This window comes from Mobula birostris, chromosome 9 (genome assembly GCF_030028105.1).
Source record: "Mobula birostris isolate sMobBir1 chromosome 9, sMobBir1.hap1, whole genome shotgun sequence".
NCBI lineage: Eukaryota > Metazoa > Chordata > Chondrichthyes > Myliobatiformes > Myliobatidae > Mobula > Mobula birostris.
Window position 1 is genome coordinate 113,750,920 of NC_092378.1, and position 25,556 is coordinate 113,776,475.

General features: G+C 40.0%; 2 protein-coding genes, 1 long non-coding RNA gene and 1 other non-coding gene across 5 annotated transcripts; 2 read left to right on the top strand and 2 right to left on the bottom strand.

Annotated features, from left to right (window-relative positions):
* The first annotated feature begins 1,899 nt into the window (after positions 1-1,899).
* LOC140202438 (small ribosomal subunit protein uS5-like) lies at positions 1,900-11,065 on the top strand. The gene is made up of 7 exons (XM_072267305.1): positions 1,900-2,035; positions 2,144-2,233; positions 2,330-2,437; positions 2,532-2,705; positions 9,227-9,364; positions 10,591-10,680; positions 10,985-11,065. Exons 1-7 carry the CDS (start codon positions 1,901-1,903, stop codon positions 11,063-11,065), a joined length of 816 nt encoding a protein of 271 aa, XP_072123406.1. The 5' UTR covers position 1,900.
* Positions 11,066-12,434: 1,369 nt separating this feature from the next.
* Positions 12,435-16,549, bottom strand: LOC140202983 (uncharacterized). 2 transcript variants are annotated; one of them, XR_011887251.1, is made up of 2 exons: positions 16,419-16,549; positions 12,435-13,733 (listed from the first exon to the last, which is right to left on the bottom strand). It is a non-coding gene; the product is annotated as an uncharacterized lncRNA (long non-coding RNA). The 2 variants fall into 2 exon arrangements; XR_011887252.1 differs by lacking the exon at positions 16,419-16,549 and adding an exon at positions 15,684-16,407.
* Positions 15,431-15,560, bottom strand: LOC140203520 (small nucleolar RNA ACA64). The gene has a single exon (XR_011887390.1). It is a non-coding gene; the product is annotated as a small nucleolar RNA ACA64 (small nucleolar RNA).
* Positions 16,550-17,737: 1,188 nt separating the features above from the next.
* On the top strand, positions 17,738-25,169 carry LOC140202982 (small ribosomal subunit protein uS5). The gene is made up of 7 exons (XM_072268638.1): positions 17,738-17,898; positions 18,004-18,093; positions 18,189-18,296; positions 18,392-18,565; positions 24,213-24,372; positions 24,741-24,832; positions 25,045-25,169. The coding sequence occupies exons 1-7, from the start codon at positions 17,764-17,766 to the stop codon at positions 25,123-25,125; spliced, it is 840 nt and encodes a 279-aa protein (XP_072124739.1). The 5' UTR covers positions 17,738-17,763; the 3' UTR covers positions 25,126-25,169.
* The last annotated feature ends 387 nt before the right edge of the window (positions 25,170-25,556 follow it).

The window sequence follows — 25,556 nt, forward strand, 5'->3', positions numbered from 1 at the left end:
GTCTGTTATCGATGCACTCTCAGCAAAATGGGGAGAGGAATCATGGAGTGAAATTCAGTCAAGAGCTAGGGACCTGTGCGTCAAGGCCGGTATACAGAGCAGAACATATGAAAGGAAACAGGCCCAGCCACCCCGCCGCCTACATGATTTTGTTGTTGAGGCCCAAACTGAACGCACACCTGTCACATCCTCTGATAACCTTCGCAACCACTGTTTCTATCAAGTTATAGACAGACTTCTGACTGAAATGAAAAGACAGTTCTCAGTTGAGACTGGGAGTGTTCTGACTGGAGTCTCAGCATTGAGTCCCAAGCGCAAGTTCTCCCTAGACAAGAATTGTCCTTGGCCAATGGCCCAATACTATGGAGTGACTGAAGTGAACCTGACTGCAGAGCTACATCAGGTTAGGCGTCTGCTGGAAATAAAACAAAAGCAAGGACACAGTGGAATTTCTAGCTCTAATGAGACCCTACCACGATGCATTTATAGATTTATACAAACTAATCTGCATATCATTGACTCTGCCTGTTACATCTACCTCATGCGAACGGAGTTTCTCTTGCCTCAGACGTGTCAAAAACTACTTAAGAAATAGCAGCGGCGATGCTCGGAACAGCAAGTTGGCCGTGTTGGCCATAAACAGCCGGAGGACCAAGGCACTTGACATCCAGAAAATCACTGATGCTTTCGCCACCAATCACAACAACAGACAGATTGTGCTTCTCTGAAAACATTAATGGTGAATGCAGTTGATTTTTTTAAAATTTGGGCCAAGACTAATGCTGATTATTATTATTATTTTGTGTTGGATACCCCATAGTCCTTACGTTTCCTGCAAATCCTAAAATATTACGTTTACTGCTATTAAGCCTACTGGTTTTGCTTAGACTTCCAAGCGGTGATTCTGTTGATTTTTGTTTTAAATTCAGTAGCCGAATTAATTGAGGTATTGCATGGTCAGAGTATGATTTGACCAACTCCTGGTAAAGCCTTGCATCTGTTGCTTGCCTTATTTGACTTTAATAACGGTGTATCTTGTGGCATTGCTGTCTATGTTAATGCGAATAGCAGTGGCTTCGTGTTGTGTCTGTCAGTTGAAAAGCACGCATTTGACGCTGATTGCGGGATTGGTGCGTGATTCATGTGGTCCGCTGTTGCTCGGATGCTCTGTTTGTTTTTTTTTGTTTATGCTCCGTGTAGCCCAGGTTGTCTCCAATGCTGTTGACACTGTAACAGTTCACTTCTGTATTAGATCTATCAATTGCTGTTGCTTGTGAATCAACAGAGGCATTTATAGTAGGCACATAACACTTGAAACTGACTTTTTAATGCCATGCATCTGGCCTTGTGAATACATATTACCATACAGTGCATCCCTCAGCACCATCACTGAATAATTCAGCCCCTCCGTAGCACCAGCAAGAAGAAACCTCTGGCGCCGCCACTGCTATGATAGAATAGTGACACAGGCAAATAGTTTTTAAAGTGATTTCATTAAAATCTTTGAGGTCCATTGATAGTAGGCCAGTACTACATCCATTGGTGACTGAAAATTCTAACCCCTTGTATTTTTTTACTGTACACCAACCATAGAGACACTCCCTTAGAGTCTGGAAGTTTTGAATCTGTTTCTTTAGTGAGAAACATAAAAAAGAAGGAATAGTAATCAGAGTTTTGTAATAGTGGTGATGATTTGATAGAGAGGTACCAGGATGTGATTTATAATAAAATCAGGGAATGCTATACTAGAACAATTTTATTTATGTGATGATGCATATTAATTGGTTTATTACCGTGGGCAATTATTGATGTAGATCTGTCTAGAATGTAGATTTTACTCTGCTTTTGAAATCTGAATGTGTTGTTGCTACACACTGATTTATTTTTTGCTTTACAGCAAATGGCGGACGACGCCAGTGGTAGAGGAGGATTTCATGGTGGGTTTGGTTCTGGCGGCCGTGGGCATGGTCGAGGCCGCGGTAGGGGTCGTGGTCGAGGCCGGGGTGCACGTGGTGGTAAAGCTGAAGATAAAGAAGTAAGATTCACAATTGAGTAAATGAAATAATTCTTGACTTTTTTTGTGTACATGCACAAACTCTTATTGTGGGGTTAGTTCTGAAATGTGTTCCTTACATCTTCGCAGTGGGTACCAGTAACAAAGCTTGGGCGCTTGGTAAAAGATATGAAGATTAAGACTCTGGAAGAAATTTACCTTTTCTCCCTTTCTATTAAGGTAAAGTCCTGACAATTTCATATTCTTACTATGACTCATTTTTATAATTACTCATGTGAAACATTGTCCTGAGTTTAAAGCTTTTTTTCTGTATAGGAGTCTGAAATCATTGACTTCTTCCTGGATTCAGCCTTGAAGGATGAAGTTCTCAAGATCATGCCTGTGCAGAAGCAAACCCGTGCTGGCCAGCGCACAAGGTTCAAGGTCAGGGCTTTTGTCTCTAGATTACTATTGTACAAAGTGAATTATGTTACTTATTTGAGAAGTAAATTTTAAATTTCCATTTTAAAATTTTCAGGCTTTTGTTGCTATTGGAGATTATAATGGCCATGTTGGATTGGGTGTCAAATGTTCAAAAGAAGTAGCCACTGCCATTCGAGGAGCTATCATTCTGGCAAAACTGTCTATCATTCCAGTGCGACGTGGTTATTGGGGTAACAAAATTGGAAAACCACACACTGTACCTTGCAAGGCAAGTTCACATACTGATTTAATTCTTCATTTAATGTGGTAAAGTTTCAGTTATATTTGTGGTTCTGTGAAGACAGTGATTTAGCAAATACCTGACACAACATAAATAATTAATTCAGACAATTGTTGGGTATTTTGGCTGCATTAAGTGTATGTATAAGGGTTAATGAAGGGGTGTGTATGGATCCAAGTGGCTGTTCTACCATTAAGAGAGTTGCATGTACTTTGTCCCTTTAGGACAGAGAAAAGGAATGATACTCTGGTATGGAAAGATAATAATTGACATGACATGTATTATAATGTAATTTTAAGCAGTGTTACCCGCATATTATTTTTATATAGCCCTCTGTACAAAGCCATTGTATCTTTTGCACGCTATATTACAGGCATATTGCTCACCATTTTCATTGTAGTCTGAACAAAACTTTGCATAACTTTGTTTAATGCCAGGTCTTTGGGTAGAAAGGCCAGCAGTTCGAGCTTTTTTTTGATTCAGTCCCTGCCAATATTTTAATGTGTATGCATGTTAAAAGTCCATTTTAAAATGGACTTTTTCTGCCCTTCTCAGTTCCTTAGTGGTTGCCTTCTGCAGTCTGTTCCGATGAAGGAACTTTTCCCTGAAATGTTAACCTTTTTGCTCTTGCCACACATGCAGCCTGACAGGATTATTTTGTGGTTTTATTTCTGGTGTGTCACTCTCTGGCTGTTCACCTGCATTGTTCCTAAACATAAAAGGCGCTGACTTCTGACAATGATTCTTAGTCTGTAGAAGTTGCATGTTTTCAAACAGTATCTGTCTTGCTGTGGCCCTGGTGCAAATTGCACCAAATTGAGTCCAATTTGTGCGGAACCTGTTTTTGTGGTGCACTTTCTGCCTGTTCCAGAATGAATGCCAGTGTCACAATGTTTCTTAGCCATTTATTCATCTGCTTATCCCAAATGCTAGTTGCCATGTGGCAGTGGTTAACAAAATGCAGGCAATATCTCAAGCCTGCTGTAAAATGTAGGAACTCGCATCCAAAGTAATGACAACTGTGTCTTTCCAATCAAATGTACTTTCTATATGGCTTGAAGTATTCTATATGCTGACACTAGAGCAGTTTATGGTCGTCCATTAGGGAAAAAGTGATTCTAGATTGGGTGTTGTGTAATGAGTTAGATTTGATTAGGAAGCTTAAGGTAAAGCAACCTTTAGGAGTCAGTGATTATAATATGATAGAATTCACCCTGCAGTTTGAAAGGGAGAAGCTACAGTTAATGCTTCAATGGAATAAAAAGAATTGCAGAGGCATGAGAGCGGAGTTTGCTAAATTTGTTTGGAAGGGGACACTAAGGGATGATGGGTGGAGTTTCTGGAGGCAATTTGGAAGCCACAGGATACATCCTAAAGATGAAGAAGTATCCTAAAGGAGGATGAGCACCATGGCTGACAAGGGAAATCAAAGACAGCATAAAAGCAAATGAGACAGCATGTAATATAGCAAAAATTAGTGGGAATTTAGAAGATTAGGAGGCTTTTGAAAACGCAACAAAAGGCAACTAAGAGAAAACAAGAAATATAAAGGTAAGCTAGTCAATAATATCAAAAGAGGATACCAAAAGTTTTTTTTATATAAAGAATATATAAAGGATAAAAGGCAACAGTGCATATTTGATTGCTAGAAAATGATGCTGGAGAGGTAGTAATGGGGGACAAAGAAATGGCAGATTAATTTAAGTACTTTGTGTCAGTCTTCACTATGGAAGACAAAAGCAGTACGTGAGAAATCTGAGTGTCGGGGCACAACAGTGTAGTTGCTATTACTAAGGAGAAGGTATTTGGAAAGCTTGAAAGGTCTGTAAGTAGGTAAGTCACCTGGACTATATGGACTACACCCCATGGTTCTTAAAGAGGTCTTGGAGGCATTATTAATGATCTTTCAAGAAGCACTAGATTCTGGTATGTTTCCAAAGGACTGGAAAGTTGTAAATGTCACTCCACTCTAAGAAGGGAGATAGGCAGAAGAAAGGAAATTAGAGGCCAGTTAGCCTGACTTCAGTGGTTGGGAAGATGTTGGAGTTCATTATTAGGGCTGAGATTTTGGGGTACTCGAAGGCATATAACATGCCAAAGTCAGCATGGTTTCCTTGAGGGGAAATCTTGTCTGACAAATCTGTTGGAATTCTTTGAGGAAATAACAGGCACGGTGGACAAAGGAGAGTCTGTAGATGTTGCTTGCTTAGATTTTCAGAAGGCCTTTGACATGGTGTTATAGGAAAGATACGAGCATGGATAGAAGATTGGCTGACTGGCAGGAGCCAAAGAGTTAAAACAAAGGGGCCTATTCTGGTTTGCTGCGGAAGATTAGTGTTCCACAGGGGTCAATATTGGGAGCACTTTTTACCTTGTATTTCAATGATTTAGATGGAATTGATGGCTTTGTGGCCAAGTTTGCAGATGATACATGGATTGTTGAGGAAGCAGAAGGACTTGAGCAGATAGGGAGATTGGGCAAAGAAGTGGTAGATGGAATATTGTGCAGGGAAGTGTATAGTCATGCACGTTGGCAGAAGGAATAAAGGCATAAAATGGGGAGAAAATTCAAAAATCAGGTTCAAAAGGACTTGAAAGTTCTCATACAAGATTCACTTGCAGGTTGAGTTAGTGGTAAGGAAGGCAAATGCAATGTTAACATCCATTTTCAGAGGACAATAATATAAGAACAGGGATGTGATGCTGAGGTTTTATAAGACATTAATGAGATAGCACTTGGAGTACTGTGGGCAGTTTTGGGCTCCTTAGATATGTTGGCATTGGAGAGGGTCCAAAAGAGGTTCACAAGAATGATTCTGTGAATGAAAGGGTTAATATACGAGGAATATTTGGCTCTGGGCCTGTACTTGCTTGAGTTTAGAATGACGGCTTATTGTTTAAACCCGAGAGAATATTGAAAGGCCTGGATAGAGTGGATATGGACAGCATGTTTCCTCTTGTGGGTGAGTTTAGGACTAGTGGGTAGAGCATCAGAATAGAAGGATGCAGAAGAGGATTTCTATAGCCAGAGGGTGGTGGAATGCTATGCCACGGACAGCTGTGGAGGCCAAGTCATGGAGTGTATTTAAAGTAGTGATTGATAGGTTCTTGGTGGTCAGAGCATCAAAGGTTACGGGGAAAGGCAGAGAATGGCGTTGAAAGGGATAGTAAATCAGCCATTACAGAATGGTGAAGTAGAATTGATGGGCTGAATGGCTTCATCTGCTCCTATGTCTTTGGTCTACTTGTAAAAAGGTATAGTGAATGGGACTTTCAGATCTGTTGACAAGATACTGTAATTATGAAAGCTTCTCAAATTGTCATACCATGCTTCCTTTTCCTCACTCCGAGAGCCTCAATATATTTGATAAACCAGCACTTTAAAACAGTTCAGCCAAGGTTCTTTCTCTTCCTCTAGATCAGTGGTTCCCAGATCTTTTTGGGTTGCCGGCTCCTTGCTCCCAGACCACATCCCCAGCGCTTTCTTCTCCCTTTCTGGACATCATATAAATACTATAAAATATTTTTGTTTATGATACAGTGAAAGAAAATTCAAAGTAGTGACAAATAATCAAATCAATTTGTTTTGGTGCCTCTGCTAGTCAAGGTGAACCATGGAAATCCTAGCTATCTACATTCGATAACCCAAGCCAGGGCAGTATGATCTGGCGAGCAAGCTGATGAATCCAATGGAATGCAGAGACCCATACAGTTTGGCACCAGCAGCGATATAGGAGTTGCAAATTGGCATTGAACTCAATGCAGGACTGCCTCAGATTTTCCTTGGAATATATTCCCAAAACTTTTACCACAAGTAAGGACGGGGAGTAGAAGATGGTGGCGCGACACAGCCTGTGCGGCCGCTCCGAAATAATATCAGTATTTGTACCGTGCACAATCCTGATTTGATGGAGACAGACGTGACAAGCACGGAGGAACATCTAGAGAAACATCTGAAATGCCTGCTTCACTGCCACTGCTACTGTGTGATCAAGAATCTCCAGAGGGGAAGGCCCCAAATCCTCGGCTTTGCCTATTGCCTGTTGCCGGGGCCGGGGTCGAAGCGCTCGGTGCTCGGTATCGAAGGCTTGAAGTTTTCGGACGGACTCAAGAGTCGGCTGTGGTTGGGTGCTTCCAGGGTGCTGCATCGGCAAGTTTGCGGTGCTGGAGGTTCATGGCAGGGAGAGTTTCTCAAATTATGGTATTGCTTTGCACTGTTGTAACTATATGTTATAATTACATGGTTTTTGTCAGTTTTTTTTAGTCTTGGTTTGTCTTGTGTTTCTGTGATATCATACTGGAGGAACATTGTATCATTTCTTAATGCATGCATTACTAAATGACAATAAAAGAGGACTGCGTGTCCTCATAATCTAATCTAATCTAAAAAATCTAAGTGGATATACATGCAAGGTAGCAGTGGTTTGAGATCTGTGTTTTCCTTCTAGATGAGCTACCAACCATGGCTGACGAGCTCTATCTGCCCAGAGTGACTGCTTTTAAGACACTAGTAGCCTGCCTTTGCCCCTTCAGTAGGAACGCTTCTGCCAAGCTTAGTAGCTAAGCCACACATGAAGGCCGGGAACTGGACTAGGTTATCAGAGGCTATTTAAGATACATTACATTGGAAACATTTAGTAGTTTATCTCCCTCCACTGCTATGACAGCTTAAGGAACCTCAAATATTGTACTGTACTACAGTAGTGAACAGATAGAAAGCATGGGCTGGGCCTGGAAAAAGACAGATCTCGGGAGGTCGGGAGGAGAAGATGGCGGCGCAACGCAGCTTGCAGTGGCCACCCCGGTGAATGACATCTGTTATCTGTCAAGTAGGATGCCATGCATGATTTTGATTTGATGGAGACAGCCGTGAGAGCACAGAGGAACATCCGGTGAAACTTCTGAAATGCCTGTTTCGCTGCCGCTGCTACTGTGTGATCCAGAATCTCCGGAGGGGAAGGCCCCGAGTCCTCGGCTTTGCTTGTTGCTTGGCGGCCGGGACGGGGTTGAAGCGTTCGGCAGAGATGGTGCTCAGTGCTCGGTGTCCGAAGCTCGAAGTTTTCAGACGGACTCAGAGTCGGCTGTGGTCGGATGCTTCCAATGCATCAGCAAGTTTGTGGCGCTTGGAGGTTCATGGCAGGGAGAGTTTCTCCCTTCTACCGTCTGCGTGAGATGATGGGGCTATCGGGACTTGAGACTTTTTTTTACCGTGCCCATGGTCTGCTCTTTATCAAATTATGGTATTGCTTTGCACTGTTGTAAATATATGTTATAATTATGTGGTTTTTTCAGTTTTAGTCTTGGTTTGTCCTGTGTTTCTGTGATATCTTTCTGGAGGAACATTGTATCATTTTTTAATGCATGCATTTCTAAATGACAATAAACGAGGACTGAGTGTCCTCATAATCTAATCTAATCTCTTCAATCCAGGTTTCTCGTGATATGCCAAATACTGAAAAGTCGCATTGCTTTTCAACTATAATGTGAATAAACTCTTCTTGGGCTTCCAGCCGGAGGCAGCTATTGATTATAATCAATGTTTCGATGACAAGCTCTGCCATCTTCATCCCTGAATAAGAGTTTATTTGTCATATACACCTTTTTTTAACTGTAAAGTGTTTTGACCAAAGTCTTAAGAGAATGGTGGGTTAGCAGGAGATTGGGTGATTGCACGTTCATTGTAATCAATAGAAGCACTGAAGATCAAATATATTAAAGTCATTCACTTCTTAAATTAAGCCTGTAATTCTTCAGTTGCTCCCTTGCTACCAAGCACACACTCACCACCCCCTTAATTTTTATTGCCTTCTTAGAAGCTCCCACCTCCCCCAGGGATGTGTCATCACCTGTTTTGGGAACCACTGCTCTAGATCATTAATCGGACTAAACTGTTTCTGAAGGAACACAAGGGACGCAGATGCTGAATCTGTGGCAATAAACTATCTGCTGGAAGAACTTAGTGGGTTGAGCAGCATGTATGGGGGTTGGGGAGGAATTGTTGATGTTTTGGGTTATAAACTTGATTCTACTCATGTACAACTTTGACCTGAAACATTGACAATTCTTTTTGCCCACCAATGCTGCTGAGTTCTTCAGATTGTTTGATGAACCCTATTCTGATCTTGCATTTATTTGCAAAGTGTGACAGGTCTCAATTAAACTCTTCAGCATCACTGATGTCAAAGCCAAAGATGCTAGTACTGAGCAGGGTCACTTGGAGCAATTTTGCTCTCTGCAGTTCAGTCGAATTTTTGTTTGTGATATTAAACTTAGTTTTACACAATGCTGCATAAAATCTCTTGGAGCCCACTAACTTGAACAAGCATTTTGCACTATAAAAGTGTTTTCTGTTTTTGTCATTGAGAATTGACTAATATGTGAACTGTCAATTTTTCATTGAGTATCTTGTAAAATTAAGTGTTAGAGTTTAGTGTTTTTAAAAACAAAAATTTAGTGTTCCATTTACATTTTGAAAATAAAATGTTACTTGTTAAATGTATTCTATACAGGTGACAGGCCGATGTGGTTCAATTTTGGTTCGCCTGATCCCTGCCCCATGTGGTACTGGTGTACAGGCAGTCCCTGGGTCACGAACGAGATCTGTTTCTAAGTCTGTCTTTGTTGAGTTTGTAGGTAAGTCGGAACAGGTACATACAGTTCTTAATTAGCGTCAGTTAGTCAAATGTTTGTCTTAGTATATAGTATGTATTTTACCATTCCATGCAGAGCTTTTCTTTTTCTCATCATAAATGGCCTTGTAGCAGCTGAGGCCCTTAGTAACTGTATGGTAAACTTTAGTGAACCTTTCTGTATTAGGATCTTGCTCCTCTAACTTTGCCATCCCTGCTTCAATGAGACGAAAGGCTTCAGCTATCAAAAACTTTTTCAGTTCTGGAGTTTTTAGGTCCAGTCTTCTTCCTCAGATGCTATCAACAGTTTATCCTTTAAAATTGTTCCGATCATTGACCGACTGTAGCCTGATGCTTTTCCAATGACCGATGGTGTTTCACCTCTTTCCGATCGCTTTATTATTTCCACTTTATTTTCAATTGTGATCGTTTTCCTGTTCTTTGCATCACCAGCACTTGCATCGGATTTACGCTTTGGAAGCATGGTCACAAGTGTAAATAAGAGAAAAAATTAAGCCAAATCAAAGTTACACACTCAACACAGTGTTAACGGCAACATGATCTGACTTAAAATAGCAGATGGCTTTCTCCTTCCTCAGGCCAACGAACTGCTGAAGCCACACATTGTCTTCATGAGCATCACAAAGTAGTGCGTGCATTCATTGTTACGAACCATTGTATTTAACTAAAATTTTTAATATAATAGGCTTTATAGCAGTCCGTTCATAACCCAGATGCCTGTAGTCTCAGCACTGGTACCCAAGAAACTACTCCAGATGGCTGGTACTGATGATTGCTACACCTCAGCCAGAGGCTGCACAGCTACGCCGGGCAACTTTGGTAAGTCAGAATCCTGATCTTGGCAAAAGCATCTCTGCTTATTTTTATGTGTAACTTTCGTGGAAAAAGTTGTGAATCACTTTATGTTGGAGTTGTAATTGTTTGAAGGTAGAACAATATGAAATGCAAGCAAACAACAGGAATTCTGCTAAATTATTTGTTTACTGACACCACTGCTAGTAGTAGTTGGAAACCATTATAAATTATGTGACTTTATCACTTAGTTATGCTTGGTATAAAATGTTTTTTGTGTGTCTCAGTTCTACATAATTTAACCTGCTGGTCTGTAATAGTGAGAGAGGGAAATGGAAAAAAAAGTTTTTTTTAAAAAAGGTGAACACTGAATTTCAAGTTTCATTTTTGAAACTAACTGAATTGGCCAAATTTGTTTTGCTTATTTACAGCTAAAGCTACCTTGGATGCCATCTCTGACTTACAGCTATCTAACCCCAGATCTTTGGAAAGAGACTGTATTTACCAAGGCTGCTTACCAGGTAACCAAAGTCATCTATAAAGACCTTTGAGAGGTTCTGATATGTGTATAAAGTCACAAGTTTGTTTTAGTATTATTGACTTAAACTGAATGTAGTGGAACATGATTATAAAAATAAAGTGATTTGCAATTTTTAAAAAAATTCAGTCATTTAACTTTTCAATGTCAGTACTAAATTGAACCATGCATAATAAATTACATTTTTAATTAACTTCTAGGTAATACACTTTCATTTGTATTTAGTGTTGGTATCTGTTTCATTGGTCAGCATTACCAGCTTTCAAATATTTGTTTTTCCTTTTTAGAAGTTCACTGATCACCTGGCCAAAACTCACACCCGTGTGTCTGTTCAGAGGTACCAGTCTGCAGTTGCTCAAGCAACATAAGCATGTATGAAAGAACTGATCTTGTGTTACTGCGTTGTGTTATGATGAGTAATAGATTTTGAATGAAGTATGTAGGAAGTTATAAATTACTTGCCAAATTATTTTTATATGGCATGGGTATACAGGTAATATCAAATATAGTTGCATTTTATATAATACCCTTTGGCTCTGTTGGGTGTCAATCAGGAGTTGTGAAAGGAGTCTCTGCCCTCCCTCTGACCAAGTGATGATAAACCTGATTCAGATATGGGTCTCTTTTTTTCTACTGAGTGGAAAGGGGAATCATGGTTGGGAAAAGGGGAAAAGAGTGGGAAGCACCAGAGGCATCCTGTAATTATCAATAAACAAATTGTTAGAAATCCAATTTTCATGTGATTATATTTCTTTTTGTTGAATGGCAGTTATTGAATTTGCAAACTTTAATAAAACAATTTTATAGATTGTATTTTGTAATAGATCCATGACCAGGTGCCCTGCATCAGCATCCTTATGATCCATATAAGTTCCTTGGTTTATGTATATTCATCTTTACTGTGCAAAATGTAGAATTCAGTGTATTGAATTGATCTGCAAACCCACTGAAGCTCCATTTAATTATTTATTGACCTACGATGTGGAGCAGGCTCTTCTAGCCACACTGCCCACTAATTTTCTCGTCTATTGTGATAGAATTACTTCTGAACAGCATGTATATGCCAACTACATTTTGAAAGCTGGTTTCATGTACCACAATGAATAGCTCTAAAAGACTGGTGCTCTAAAGTGTTATAGCACTACTTCCGAACATCTGTATCTCACATTCTTGTTCAAGAATCAATACTTAAGATATTACCGATAAAACTTGTGGTTTGACAAGTTTAGAACACTTGGAAAGAGATCCAACAGGCACTTCAGAGGCTGAAGTCCATTTATTCCATCACCCCAGTTCTGCATGATCTAATAACAGATTTAGACACCTGGCTTTCAACTGTCAAGTACCAAAGTTTAATTTCATTCCCAAGCTATAGCAAAATCATCGTGATTGTCAAGCATTCCATTGCATTAGTGCAAAGCAAAAAAACCTTCACGTGCCCAATATTTGAAATTAAGCAGAAAATGATCAGAAACATCATGGTCAAGCAACACTCAATTTATATCTGAAACACCTGACATCTCGACAAACACCTTTTCTCAGACTATGAGCAGTTCTTTATATTATTAAAAAAAGTCAGAACAGAGCGACAAAGGGATCATCAAGACAAAGTGCAATCATTCCTTCCCACATTAGTCAGAAAACCAGCAGCAATGAAAGTATTAATTCAAGGTTGTTTTCTAATGTAGTCAAAAGATAGTGCTTAATTGAAAGAATAATGACAAAAACATCAAGCTATTCAACATGTCCACTATTATTTTATTTCACTTCTAACAGCTAACATATTTCACCTAATCTCAGTACAAGTCTCTAATTTAGTTTTAAGAGCATTATACAATTCAGGAATGGTAAATATACTGTTTCAATATCCACTCAGGTGTGGAACCCAGTGTAGTCTTCTGATGCTGTAACCCATCCACTTCAAGATTCAGTGTGTTGCATGTTCAGAGATCCCTTCTGCACATCACTGTTGTAACAGCTATTTCAGTTACTGTTGCCTTTACATCCGCTTGAACTAGTCTGGCCAAACGCCAGACCTAATTAACAAGGCATTTTCACCCACAGAACTGCCGCTCAAAGGAGGATTTCTGTTTTTTTTACACCACTCTTTATAAACTCTAGAGACTGTTGTGCATGAAAACCCCAGGTCAGCAGTTTTTGAGATGCTCAGACCACTCAGCCTGGCACCAATAAGAATTTCACGTTCAAAGTCACTGAGATCACATTTCTTCTCCGTGCTGCTGTTTGGTGAGAACTGTACTTCTTGACCATTAAAAGATGTACGATGGCATGCAAAAGTTTGGGCACCCCAGGTCAAAACAGGACTCCCCCCAAATGCATCAGGCTTGTTTAGAAGTTCCTTTGCAAACCTCTGACACTGAATTTTGTGGCGAGGATGCAGGAAAGGTTTTCTTCTGATGACTCTTCCATGAGTCATATTTGTGCAGGTGTCGCTGCACAGTAGAACAGTGCACTACCACTCCAGAGTCTGCTAAATCTTCCTGAAGGTCTTTTGCAGTCAAACGGGGGTTTTCATTTGCCTTTCTAGCAATAATACGAACAGTTCTCTCGGAAAGTTTTCTTGGTCTCCCAGACCTCAACTTGACCTCCACCGTTCCTGTTAACTGCCATTTCTTAATCACATTACGAACCGAGGAAACTGCTACATGAAAACGCTTTGCTATCTTTTTATAGCCTTCTCCTTTTTTGTGGGCATCAATTATTTTAATTTTCAGAGTGGAAGGCAGCTGCTCAGAGGAGCCCATGGCCACTGATTGATGGGACAAGGCTTGACGCGTCAGGGTATTTATAAAGCTTTGAAATTTGCATCACCTGGCCTTTCCTAACGCTGACTGTGAACAAGCCATAGCCCTAACAAGCTAAAAGGTCTGAGACCTTGGTAAAAGTTATCTGAGAGCTCAGATCTCTTGGGGTGCTCAAATGTTTGCATGCCACTGTACCTAACAAAGTGGCCACTGAGTGTGATCATGCTCTTGTGAAAACAATGGGCACACTTCAATCCATTAAACTTCAGACCTGTAACAAGAATGAAAAAAGGTAAGTACTTCTCTTCAAATTACAATTTAACAATTAATCAGACCTTATGTACAATGGAATCCCAAGTTCAAATGACCTTATAACCTTGCACTTTATTTACCTGCACTGCACCTTGTAATCACAACACTAATCAGTACTGTTATTGCTTTTCCCTTGTACTAATTTAATGTAATTATGCCATGGACTTGCCTGTATAGATAGCCTCCAACAGCAAACGTGACAATAAACCACTTTAAACTGCTGAATAAAAAACTGCAACAGAAGTGCTCAGCAGGTCAAGGAAAATCAGAACAGAGTTAACATGACTCTGGGAAGGGAAAATAAAGTTACAGAGGATGGAAGGGCAATAGACCCTTGTTTCTAATAGTACAAGGCTCAGGTCTTTGAAATTCTAAGAGACCACCCAGTCAAATTAACAGGTGCAGTTAGAAAGAGCACAGAAGCTATGAATAGGGCAGCAAGAACAAAGCACAAGTTGCAAAATAGTGATTTTTTTTCCAAGTGGGGGATTAACCATTACATTTTAAAGGTGAACAGATAATCTATCCTGGTGTGGGACAGTGCAATAAGGTCAACACTATTGGTAGTAATGCAGGTGGATTGAAGAGTCACACCTCTGGAACAGAGAACACAGTTTGTATTAACATACCGGGCAAACCTACAAGGGCATTACAAAGCAGCAAACGTGACAATAAAACAGCAAAGCAGGCAACAAGATGAGAAGTGTATATCTAAATTACAGTAAAGGTGAAACAAAAATCATTAAAAGTGAAACAAATAAGTAGATAAAACAAAGGAATGAAGAGAACAGAAAGACATCTTTATAATATCAAGTAGTGGGAAGGTTGAGAAATGCAGGACGGGGTTAATATTGAGCTTGAGGTTTGGGTGCATAAAGAAACACAAGAAAGTCTGCATTGGCTGGAAATCCAAAGCAACACACAAAATACTGGAGGAGCTCTGGTCAGGCAGGATCTATGGAAATGAATAGTCAAATGTCAACTATCTGTTTATTTCCTTGGATGCTGCCTGACCTGCTGAGTTGCTCCAGCGTTTTCTGTTGTTTCTAATAAACAAATGGCAGGTGCAAGTACTGTAATCAACAGTTAAGTATGTACTAATAGTATCAATATTATCAACAGGATGCTTGATTTTAAAGTTATTACAGAATAGAACACTAACAGTATTTTGCAGAAAGGATCTCAGGATCATTGCTTTAAATATATAGTGCAGTTTTTAAAGAATACAGGTTTTTTTTAAAAATATAGAATTTGATTCAAATAAACATATAGGATTTAGATATCCTGACTCACACTCCAGTTCAGAAGGTGGCACTAAGATTGTAGGACTTACAGCCATTGTCAGCTGTGAAAGCCAGGAACTAAGCGACTGTACACAAAAGAACAGTATGAGGGACAAGAACAGGGCTGGACAACCAAGAGAAAATTAGGCCCACAACCAGGACAGTGTCCAGCAAGTTCAGAAATTTAGATGGAAAGAAGAATATTTGATCAGCAATAGATCAAAAGGGCTGCTTCTGTGCTGCCAATTATGTAAAACATTTGTTGTCAGTTCTGACAGAAGTCATCAATCCAAAACATTAAAGCCATTTTCCTATCAAGATATCACTTGGATTTTAACATTTTTTGACCTTTCAACATCCTTCCTTACTGTCCATTTATTGGTATGCGGGTTTTATCAGCCACAAATAAGAACAGTGGACAATAAGCTTAGCATACCAGTTAATTTTGGCACACTTATCTTACCAACAACAATAGATAATGCTGTTGGTAACTTTCAGAGTATGCCACACTCAAACTGGTAAGCCACTCAACTGTAAACAATGACAGCACCATGAAACACTGCTTGTTGTCCTTTTAGTCACTGCCGATATCAAAACAAACTTTGAAGTATCTATATACACACTACCTTGTGAAAAGGAAGCAACACCAACAGGAAGGTACCAAATGATAGCACTCCATTTAACGTACTTCATATTAAATCAAAATGCTGGAAGAACTCAGCGGTTCATGCAGAATGCCTGGGAGAAAAAAAGAAACCACCACCCTTCAAGATCCTTTATCACTCTTCCAACAGATTGCTGCCGAAGGCGGTGGTATCGATCATTAAGGACCATCATTAATGATCTAATTAATGAGGGCTCATCATTGGGGATGTGCCCTCTTCTCATTTCTACCATCGGGGAGAGGCCCACACTCAGCAATTAGAAACAATCTCTCCCCCTTCCCCCCTCCACACTATCAGATATCCAAAATTCATGGATATAACTTCGTTTTGTGCTGTACTATTTTGTAGTTCAGAACAACACTCTGTACCTTTAAACTACACTGTTCCCGTAAAATGGCTTTCACAACTACATTATAGATAACAAAGAGAACAGATTATTTTAATTAAAGCTCAACAGGTGCAAACGCTCACACTGTAACCTTAAAAATGATTTAGAAAAAAAATTCTCCCCCACCATCAAATTTTGAACCGCTCGTCAATATCGTTCTGCACCATCTATTTTATAGTCTAACATGTTAAACATATTTGTATGCGCAACACCTGATACTGCAAATAAGCGTTTTCGATAATGAGGTGCACTGCTGCAAAACCACAATTTGTAGTTTTATCCCGTGAATTATCAGACATTTACCTCACCTTCCTTAGACTGCGACACAAGAGGCCGCAGCACCGCCGAGCTACCGATTTATACCGCTACAGCGTCGTCACCACACCTCGTTCCCCACCCCAACACTGAATAACACATTAATACAAGCTTGTTTGAGGCCGATGAATTGCTCCATGCTCGGTCTGGGCCTGATAATCTGTTGGTTAATCTCGCGAGATCTCGGAAGCTTTAATAGACGCGCGGGCCGGAGTTCGGCCTTCTGTGGAAAATTATCACGTAAGTGGGTTGTTGGGGGAGCCTCGGTAATCGGTGCCATATCCCAGCCATCTGCCCTTCAGGCTTCCTGTCTAGGCTGGGAAGCATTCTTCTCCAATTAATAAACTTATTTTGTTAGTCTTTTTCGTGTCCGATGAGGATCTAATTGATGGTGAGGTGTTTAATAGTGACCGAGTTCTGGGGCTTCTATACCCCGGTTAGGCCAAGAGCCGGACTGGATGAGCAACCGCGTTGATTTCCGTACAGTAGTGGATTGTATCGGTTTTCTTGCATGAAAAATAGCTCACAGCCCTAACTTAAAGGGAATCAAATTTCACGTAAGATTTATGTGACTAGGCTTCGGTAGAAAGATGCATCTAAGGAAATTAAGCTGTAAAATCTTTGCTTTCACTTGAATCGACTTCACATCCACGCCTTTATTAACATATTCAGGAAGTGTGATGAGACGACGCTTTATACTTTTGCAGTTAGCATTTTGTTTAAAAATACAACAGCGTATTCGAGTACAAAGTGCAGTGATTACAGGTGGAATTGGTATTGGTGTCATGCTCGATGTTTAGCCCTCCGTGTTATTGATGGTGCAACCCCAGCTTGGTTGTGTATTTATTGTAATGAGTCGGAATTTTCAGTAAGTAAATTGGCTGCTGTTGTCAATGATAGTGACAGGCAAATAATTTTAAAAGTTATTTCATTAAATTCTTTGAGGTCCATTAAGAGTAGGGCAGTACTTCATCCCTTGGTGACTGAAAATTCCAACCCCTTGTATTTTTTTACTGTACACCAACTGTAGAGACCCTCCCTTAGCATCTGGGAGGTTTGAATCTGTTTCTTTAGTGAGAAACATAAAAAAGAAGGAATAGTAACTAGAGTTTTGTAATAGTGGGTGATGATTGGATAGTGAGGTACCAGGATGTGATTTATAATAAAATCAGGGGATGCTATACAAGAACAATTTCATTTATGTAATGATGCATATTTATTGTTTTACTGCTGTGGGCAATTATTGATTTAGATCTGTCTAGAATGTAGATTTTACTCTGCTTTTGAAATCTGAATGTGTTGCTACTACACACTGATTTATTTTTTGCTTTACAGCAAATGGCGGACGACGCCGGTGGTAGAGGAGGATTTCGTGGTGGGTTTGGTTCTGGCGGCCGTGGGCGTGGTCGAGGCCGCGGTAGGGGTCGTGGTCGAGGCCGGGGTGCACGTGGTGGTAAAGCTGAGGATAAAGAAGTAAGATTCACAATTGAGTAAATGAAATAGTTCTTGACTTTTTTGTGTATATGCACAAACTTGTTGTGGGGTTAGTTCTGAAATGTGTTCCTTAAATCTCCGCAGTGGGTACCAGTAACAAAGCTTGGGCGCTTGGTAAAAGATATGAAGATCAAGACTCTGGAAGAAATTTACCTTTTCTCCCTTCCTATTAAGGCAAAGTCCTGACAATTTTATATTCTTACTATGACACATTTTTATAATTACTCATGTGAAACATTGTCCTGAGTTTGAAGCTTGTTTTTGTATAGGAGTCTGAAATCATTGACTTCTTCCTGGGTTCAGCTTTGAAGGATGAAGTTCTCAAGATCATGCCTGTGCAGAAGCAAACCCGTGCTGGCCAGCGCACAAGGTTCAAGGTCAGGGCTTTTGTCTCTAGATCACCATTGTACAGAGTGTTACTTTGTTACTTGTTTGAAAAGTAAATTTTAAATTTCCTTTTTAAAATTTTCAGGCTTTTGTTGCTATTGGAGATTATAATGGCCATGTTGGATTGGGTGTCAAATGTTCAAAAGAAGTAGCCACTGCCATTCGAGGAGCTATCATTCTGGCAAAACTGTCTATCATTCCTGTGCGACGTGGTTATTGGGGTAACAAAATTGGAAAACCACACACTGTACCTTGCAAGGCAAGTTCACATACTGATTTAATTCTTCATTTAATGTGGTAAGGTTTCAGTTATATTTGTGGTTCTGTGAAGACAGTGATATAGCAAATAGCTGGCACAACATAAATAATTCAGACAATTGTTGGGTATTTTGGCTGTATTAAGATGAATAAGTGTATGTATAGGGGCAAATAAAGGGGTATGTATGGATCCAAGTCGTTCTGCCATTGAGAGTTGCATGTACTTTGTCCCTTTAGGACAGAGAAAGGGAAAGGCATTCTAGTATGGAAAGATAATAGGTTTTCCATGTCTGATAATGTAATGTTAAGCTGCATATTATTTTTATGCAGCACTCTGTCCAAAGCCATTGGATCTTTTGTACTCCATATTACAGGCAAATATATTGCTCACCATTTTCATTGTATTCTGAACAGAACTTTGTATAACTTTGCTTAATGCTAGTTCCTTAGGTTCTCTGGCTTTGTTTGATTCAGTCCCTACCAACATTTTAATGTGTATGCATGTTAAAAGTCCATTTTAAAATGGACGACTTCTGCCCTTTCCAGTTCCTTAGTGGTTGCCTTCTGCAGTCTGTTCCGATGAAGGAACTTTTCCCTGAATGTTAACCTTTTTGCTCTTGCCACGTATGCAGCCTTACGGGAGTATTTTGTGGTTTTATTTCTGGTGTGTCACTTGCATTGGTCCTGCATATAAAAGTGCTGTCTTCTGACAAGGACTCTTAAGGCTGATTTATACTAATGCATCAAATTGATGCCGTAGGTACGGCGTAGCCACGAACCCTACGCAGGGCCTACACGGACCCCTACGCTATAGTCTGACGCGCACCTCTCCCAAAATGTAACTACACATGGCAACACAGACCGCAACAACTGCGATTGGTCTGCTTGGTAGCATCGCATTTCCTCCTACACTGCAATAGCTTCCCATTGGCGACTGAAGGGCAGGGAAGGAGCTCTGGCTGCAATGCTTTCCATAAAGCTTTACAGACCTCTGAAATTATGGAGGACACATTTTGCTTTTACGATAAAAGACGCTTGCTTTAAACTTGTTTACCCCAGGAAAGACTACCATGATCATGAAGCCTTGCACGGGCAGGTGTGTGCGCATGCGCGACGTGCCCGAATTGCAAAGCAGTGATGCAGACACACCAACGCACAAGTATAAATGCTCATAACGCACGTAGGCCACTTGCGTAGGTTATGGCATCCGTTGGTCGCACAAATATAAATCAGCCTTTAGTCTGTAGAAGTTGCATGTTTTCAAACAGTATCTGTCTTGCTGTGGCCCTGGTGCGAATTGCACCAAATTGAGTCCAATTTGTGTGGAACCTGTTTTTGTGGTGCACTTTCTGCCTGTTCCAGAATGAAGGCCAGTGTCACAATGTTTCTTAGTCATTTATTCATCTGCTTATCCCAAATGCTAGTTGCCATGTGGCAGTGGTTAACAAAATATAGGCAAAATCTCAAAAGTCTGTTGTAAAATGTAGGTCCTCACGTCCAAAGTAATAACAACTGCGTCTTTCCAAACAAATGTACTTTCTACATGGCTTGAACTATTCCATATGCTGACGCCAGAGCAGCCCACTAGGGGAAAACTGATTCTAGATTTGGTGTTGTGTAATGAGCTAGATTTGATTAGAAAGCTGAAGGTAAAGGAACCTTTAGGAGTCAGTGATTATAATATAGAATTCATCCTGCAGTTTGCAGTTTACCCTACAGTTAATGTTTTGATGGAGTACAGAGAATTGAAGAGGCATGAGAGGGGAGTTTGCCAAATTTGTTTAGAAGGGGACACTAATGGATGATGGGTGGAGTTTCTAGAGACAATTTGGAAGCCACAGGGTATGTCCCAAAAATGAAGAAATATTCTAAAAGGAGAATGAGCACCATGGCTGACAAGGGAAGTCAAAGACAGCATTAAAGCAAACGAGAGCATGTAATATAGCAAAAATTAGTGGGAACTAGGAACATAGGGAAGCTTTTAAAAACCCAACAGAAGGCAACTAAAAACAAGGAGAAAAAACAAGAAATATAAAGGTAAACTAGTCAATAATATCAAAAGAGGATAGCAAAAGTTTCTTCCGATATATAAAGGCAAGAGTGCATATTGGATTGCTGGAAAATGATGCTGGAGAAGTTGTTACAGGGGACAAAGAAGTGGCAGATAAGTATTTTGTGTCACCCTTCACTATGGAAGATGAGCAGTATGTGAGAAATTTGAGTGTCGGGGCAGAACAGTGTAGTTGCTAATACTAAGGGGAAGGTACTTGGGAAGCTTGAGAGGTCTGTAAGGACTATACCTCAGGATTCTTAAAGAGGTAGCTGAAGAGGTTTTGGAGGCATTATTAATGATCTGTCAAGAAGCACTAGATTCTAGAATGTTTCCAAAGGACTGGAAAGTTGAAAATGTCACTCTACTCTTTAAGAAGGGAGGTAGGCAGAAGAAAGGAAATTAGAGGCCAGTTAGCCTGACTTCAGTGGTTGGGAGGATGTTGGAGTTCATTATTTAGCATCAGATTTTGGGGTACAATGAGGTATGATAACATGCCATGCCAAAGTCAGCATGGTTTCCTTGAGGGGAAATTTTCCATGCTGGTGGTCTGACAAATCTGTTGGAATTTGAGGAAATAACAGGCACGGTCGACAAAGAGTTTGTGGTGTTGCTTACTTTTTCAGAAGGCCTTTGACATGGTTTTATAGGAAAGACATGAGCATGGATAGAAGATTGGCTGGCAGGAGCCAAAGAGTTAGAACATAGGGGCTATTCTGGTTTGCTGCAGGAGATTAGCGTTCCACAGGGGTCACTTTTTACCTTGTATTTCAGTGATTTAGATGGAATTGATGGCTTTGTGCCCAAGTTTGCAGATGATACATAGATAGACGGAGGGGCTTCTAGTGCTGAGGAAGCAGGAAGTCTGCAGAAGGACTTGAGCAGATAGGGAGATTGGGCAAAGAAGTGGTAGATGGAATATTGTGCAGGGTAGTGTATAGTCATGCACTTTGGTAGAAGGAATAAAGGCATAAAATGGGGAGAAAATTCAAAAATCAGGTTCAAAAGGACTTGAGAGTTTGCATGCAGGATTTGCAGGTTGAGTCAGTGAAGAGAGGCAAATGCAATGTACAGAGGACTAGAATATAAGAGCAGGGATGTGATGCTGAGGCTTTATAAGGTATTGATCAGACAGCACTTGGAGTACTGTGGGCAGTTTTGGGCTCCTTAGATGGGTTGGCATTGGAGAGGGTGCAGAAGAGGTTCACAAGAATGATTCTGTGAATGAAAGGTTAATATATGAGGAATGTTTGGCTCTGGGCCTGTACTTGCTTGAGTTTAGAACTGCAGGTTATTGTTAGACCCTAGTGAATATTGAAAGGCCTAGATAGAGTGGATGTGGACAGCATGTTTCCTCTTGTGAGTGAGTTAGGACTTGTGGGTAGAGCATCAGAATAGAAGGATGCAGAAGAGGATTTCTATAGCCAGAGGGTGGTGGAATGCTATGCCACAGACAGCTGTGGAGGCCAAGTCATTGAGTATATTTAAAGTAGTGATTGATAGGTTCTTGGTGGTCAGAGCATCAAAGGTTACGGGGAAAGGCAGAGAATGGCGTTGAAAGGGATAGTAAATCAGCCATTACGGAATGGTGAAGTAGAATTGATGGGCTGAATGGCTTCATCTGCTCCTATGTCTTTGGTCTACTTGTAAAAAGGTATAGTGAATGGGACTTTCAGATCTGTTGACAAGATACTGTAATTATGAAAGCTTCTCAAATTGTCATACCATGCTTCCTTTTCCTCACTCCAAGAGCCTCAATATATTTGATAAACCAGCAATTTAAAACAGTTCAGCCAAGGTTCTTTCTCTTCCTCTAGATCAGTGGTTCCCAAATCTTTTTGGGTTGCCAGCTCCTTGCTCCCAGACCACATCCCCAGTGTTTTCTTCTCCCTTTCTGGACATCATGTAAATACTATAAAGTATTTTTATTTATGATACAGTGGAAGAAAATTCAAAGCAGTGGCAAATAATTGCAATAATTCAAATCAATTTGTTCTGGCGCTTCTGCTAGTCAAGGTCAACCATGGAAATCCTAGCTATCTATATTCGATAACCCAAGCCAGGGCAGTATGATCTGGCGAGCAAGCTGATGAATCCAATGGAATGCAGAGACCCATACAGTTTGGCACCAGCAGCGATATAGGAGTTGCCAATTGGCATTGAACTCAACACAGGACTGCCTGAGATTTTCCTTGGAATGTATTCCTAAAACCTCATGAGTGGATATAAACGCAAGGCAGCAGTGGTTTGAGATCCAATGTTATCCTTCTAAATGAGCTACCAGCCATGGCTGATGAGCTCTATCTGCCCAGTTACTTTTTAAGATGCTAGTACCCTGCCTTTGCCCTTTCAGTAGAAATGGTTTTGCCAAGCTTAGTAGCGAAGCCACACATGAAGGCTGGGAACTGGACTTGGTTATCAGAGGCTATTGAAGACACTCCATTGGAAAGATTCAATAGTTTTATCTCTTCTCTCCTCTCTCTCCCCCCCCCCCCCCCCAAACTGCTATGACAGCCTTAAGGAACCTCAAATATTGTACTGTAGTACAGTAGTGAACAGTAAGAAAGCATGGGCCAGGCCTGGAAAAAGATAATATCTTCAGACCGGATTCCTCATGATGTCAAATACTGAAGAGTCGCATTGTTTTTCAACTATAATGTGAATAAACTCTTCTTGGACTTTCAGCTGGAGACATGTATTGATTATAACCAATGTTTTGATGGCAAACTCTGCCATCTTCATCCCTGAATAAGAGTTTATTTATCATTTACACCTTTTTTAACTGTAAAGTGCTTTGACCGAAGTCTTAAGAGAATGGTGGGTTAGCAGGAGATTGGGTGATTGCACATTCATTGTAATCAATTGGGGCACTGAAGATCAAATATATTCAAGTCATTCACTTCTTAAATAAGCCTGTAATCCTTCAGTTGCTCCCTTGCTACCAAGCACATACTCACCACCCCCTTAATTTTTTATTTCCTCCTTAGAAGCTCCCATCTCCCCGGGGTGTGTCATTAATCAGACTAAACAGTTTCTGAAGGACATAAGGGATTGCAGATTCTGAATCTGTGGTAATAATCTGCTGGAAGAATTTACTGGGTTGAGCAGCATGTATGGGGGTTGGGGAGGAATTGTTGATGTTTTGGGTTATAAACTTGATTCTCCTCATGTACAACTTTGACCTGAAACATTGACAATTCTCTTTCCCCACCAATACTGCTGAGTTCTTCAGATTGTTTGATAAACCCTATTCTGATCTTGCATTTATTTGCAAAGTTGTCAGGTCTCCAACTCTACAGCGTCACTGATGTCAAGGCCAAAGATACTAGTACTGAGCAGGGTTACTTGGAGCAATCTTGCTCAGTGCAGTTTGGCCAAATTACCCATTTTTGTTTGTGATATTAAACTTTTACACAATGCTGCATAAATTTTCTGGAGCCCACTAACTTGAACAAGCATTTTGTATTATAAAAATGATTTCTGTTTTTGTCATTGAGAATTGAACTGTCCATTTTTCATTGAGTATCTTGTAAAATTAAGTGTTAGATTAAAAAAAATTTAGTGTACCATTTACATTTTGAAAATGTATTCTATACAGGTGACAGGCAGATGTGGTTCAGTTTTAGTCCGCCTGATCCCTGCCCCACGTGGTACTGGTATAGTCTCAGCACCAGTACCCAAGAAACTACTCCAGATGGCTGGTATTGATGATTGCTACACCTCAGCCAGAGGCTGCACAGCTACACTGGGCAACTTTGGTAAGTCAGAATCCTGATTTTGGCAGAAGCCTTTCTGCTTACTTTTATGTGTAACTTTTGTGGGAAAAGTTGTGAATCACTTGGAATTGGAGTTGTGTAATTGTTTGAAGCTAGAACAATATGAAATTATTTGTTTACTGATACCAAAGTTAGTTAGTTGGAGGCCAGTATAAATTATGTGACTTTATAACTTAGTTGTGCTCAGTATAAAGTATTTTTTTTGTTCTCTGTTCTGCATAATTTAACCTGCTGGTATGTAATAGAGAGGTAAATGGGAAAAAAAATGGGTGTTTTTTTTAAGGTGAACACTGAATTTCAAGTTTCATTTTTGAAACTGAATTGGCATAATTTGTTTTGCTTATTTACAGCTAAAGCTACCTTTGATGCCATCTCTAAGACTTACAGCTATCTGACCCCAGATCTTTGGAAAGAGACTGTATTTACCAAGGCTCCTTACCAGGTAACCAGTCAATTTATTTGGATTCTGATTATAAAAGTGAAATGATTTGCAAATGATTTTAATTCAGTCATTTTAACTTCAATGCCAGTACTAAATTGAACTATCTATAATAAATTAACTTCTACGTAATACACTTTAGTTTGTATTTAGTGCTGGTATCTGTTTTGTTCGTCAGTGTTGCCAGCTTTCAAATATTTGTTTTTCCTTTTCAGGAATTCACTGATCACCTGGCCAAAACTCACACCCGTGTGTCTGTTCAGAGGTCCCAGTCTGCTGTTGCTCCAGCAACATAAGCATTTATGAAAGAATGAAATAAAATCAAATCATTTTCTCATGATCTTGTGTTACTGTGTTCTGTTATGATGACATAGGTTTTGAATGAAGTATAAATTGTTTGCCAAATTATTTTTTATATGGCATGGGTGTATAGGTAATATCAAATGCAAATGCATTTGATACCAAGTTTGATATAATTTTAGGTATTGATCAGGAGTTGTGAAAGGAGTCTGTCCTCCCTGTGGAATGTATGGGTTTTCTCTAGTTTCCTCCCACAGACCAAAGATCTATTGGGTTGTCGGACTGGTTAATTGGTATGTAAATTGTTCCATGATTGGGTTAGGGTTATTTGGGTTTCTTGGTGGTTGCTGGGGTGGTGTGACGCCAAGGGCCTACTTTGTATCACTAAAATAAAATAGTAGTGAATTAAAAATGATAACCAATCTTT

What these genes read in the sequence shown, in the direction of transcription:
- LOC140202438 (XM_072267305.1), top strand. Translation starts at nt 1,901, where the DNA reads ATGGCGGACGACGCCAGTGGTAGAGGAGGATTTCATGGTGGGTTTGGT. An exon ending in TTTTCTCCCTTTCTATTAAG is followed by an intron (nt 2,234 to 2,329) that starts GTAAAGTCCTGA and finishes TTTTCTGTATAG; the next exon opens with GAGTCTGAAATCATTGACTT. An exon ending in GCCAGCGCACAAGGTTCAAG is followed by an intron (nt 2,438 to 2,531) that starts GTCAGGGCTTTT and finishes TAAAATTTTCAG; the next exon opens with GCTTTTGTTGCTATTGGAGA.
- LOC140202982 (XM_072268638.1), top strand. Translation starts at nt 17,764, where the DNA reads ATGGCGGACGACGCCGGTGGTAGAGGAGGATTTCGTGGTGGGTTTGGT. An exon ending in TTTTCTCCCTTCCTATTAAG is followed by an intron (nt 18,094 to 18,188) that starts GCAAAGTCCTGA and finishes GTTTTTGTATAG; the next exon opens with GAGTCTGAAATCATTGACTT. An exon ending in GCCAGCGCACAAGGTTCAAG is followed by an intron (nt 18,297 to 18,391) that starts GTCAGGGCTTTT and finishes TAAAATTTTCAG; the next exon opens with GCTTTTGTTGCTATTGGAGA.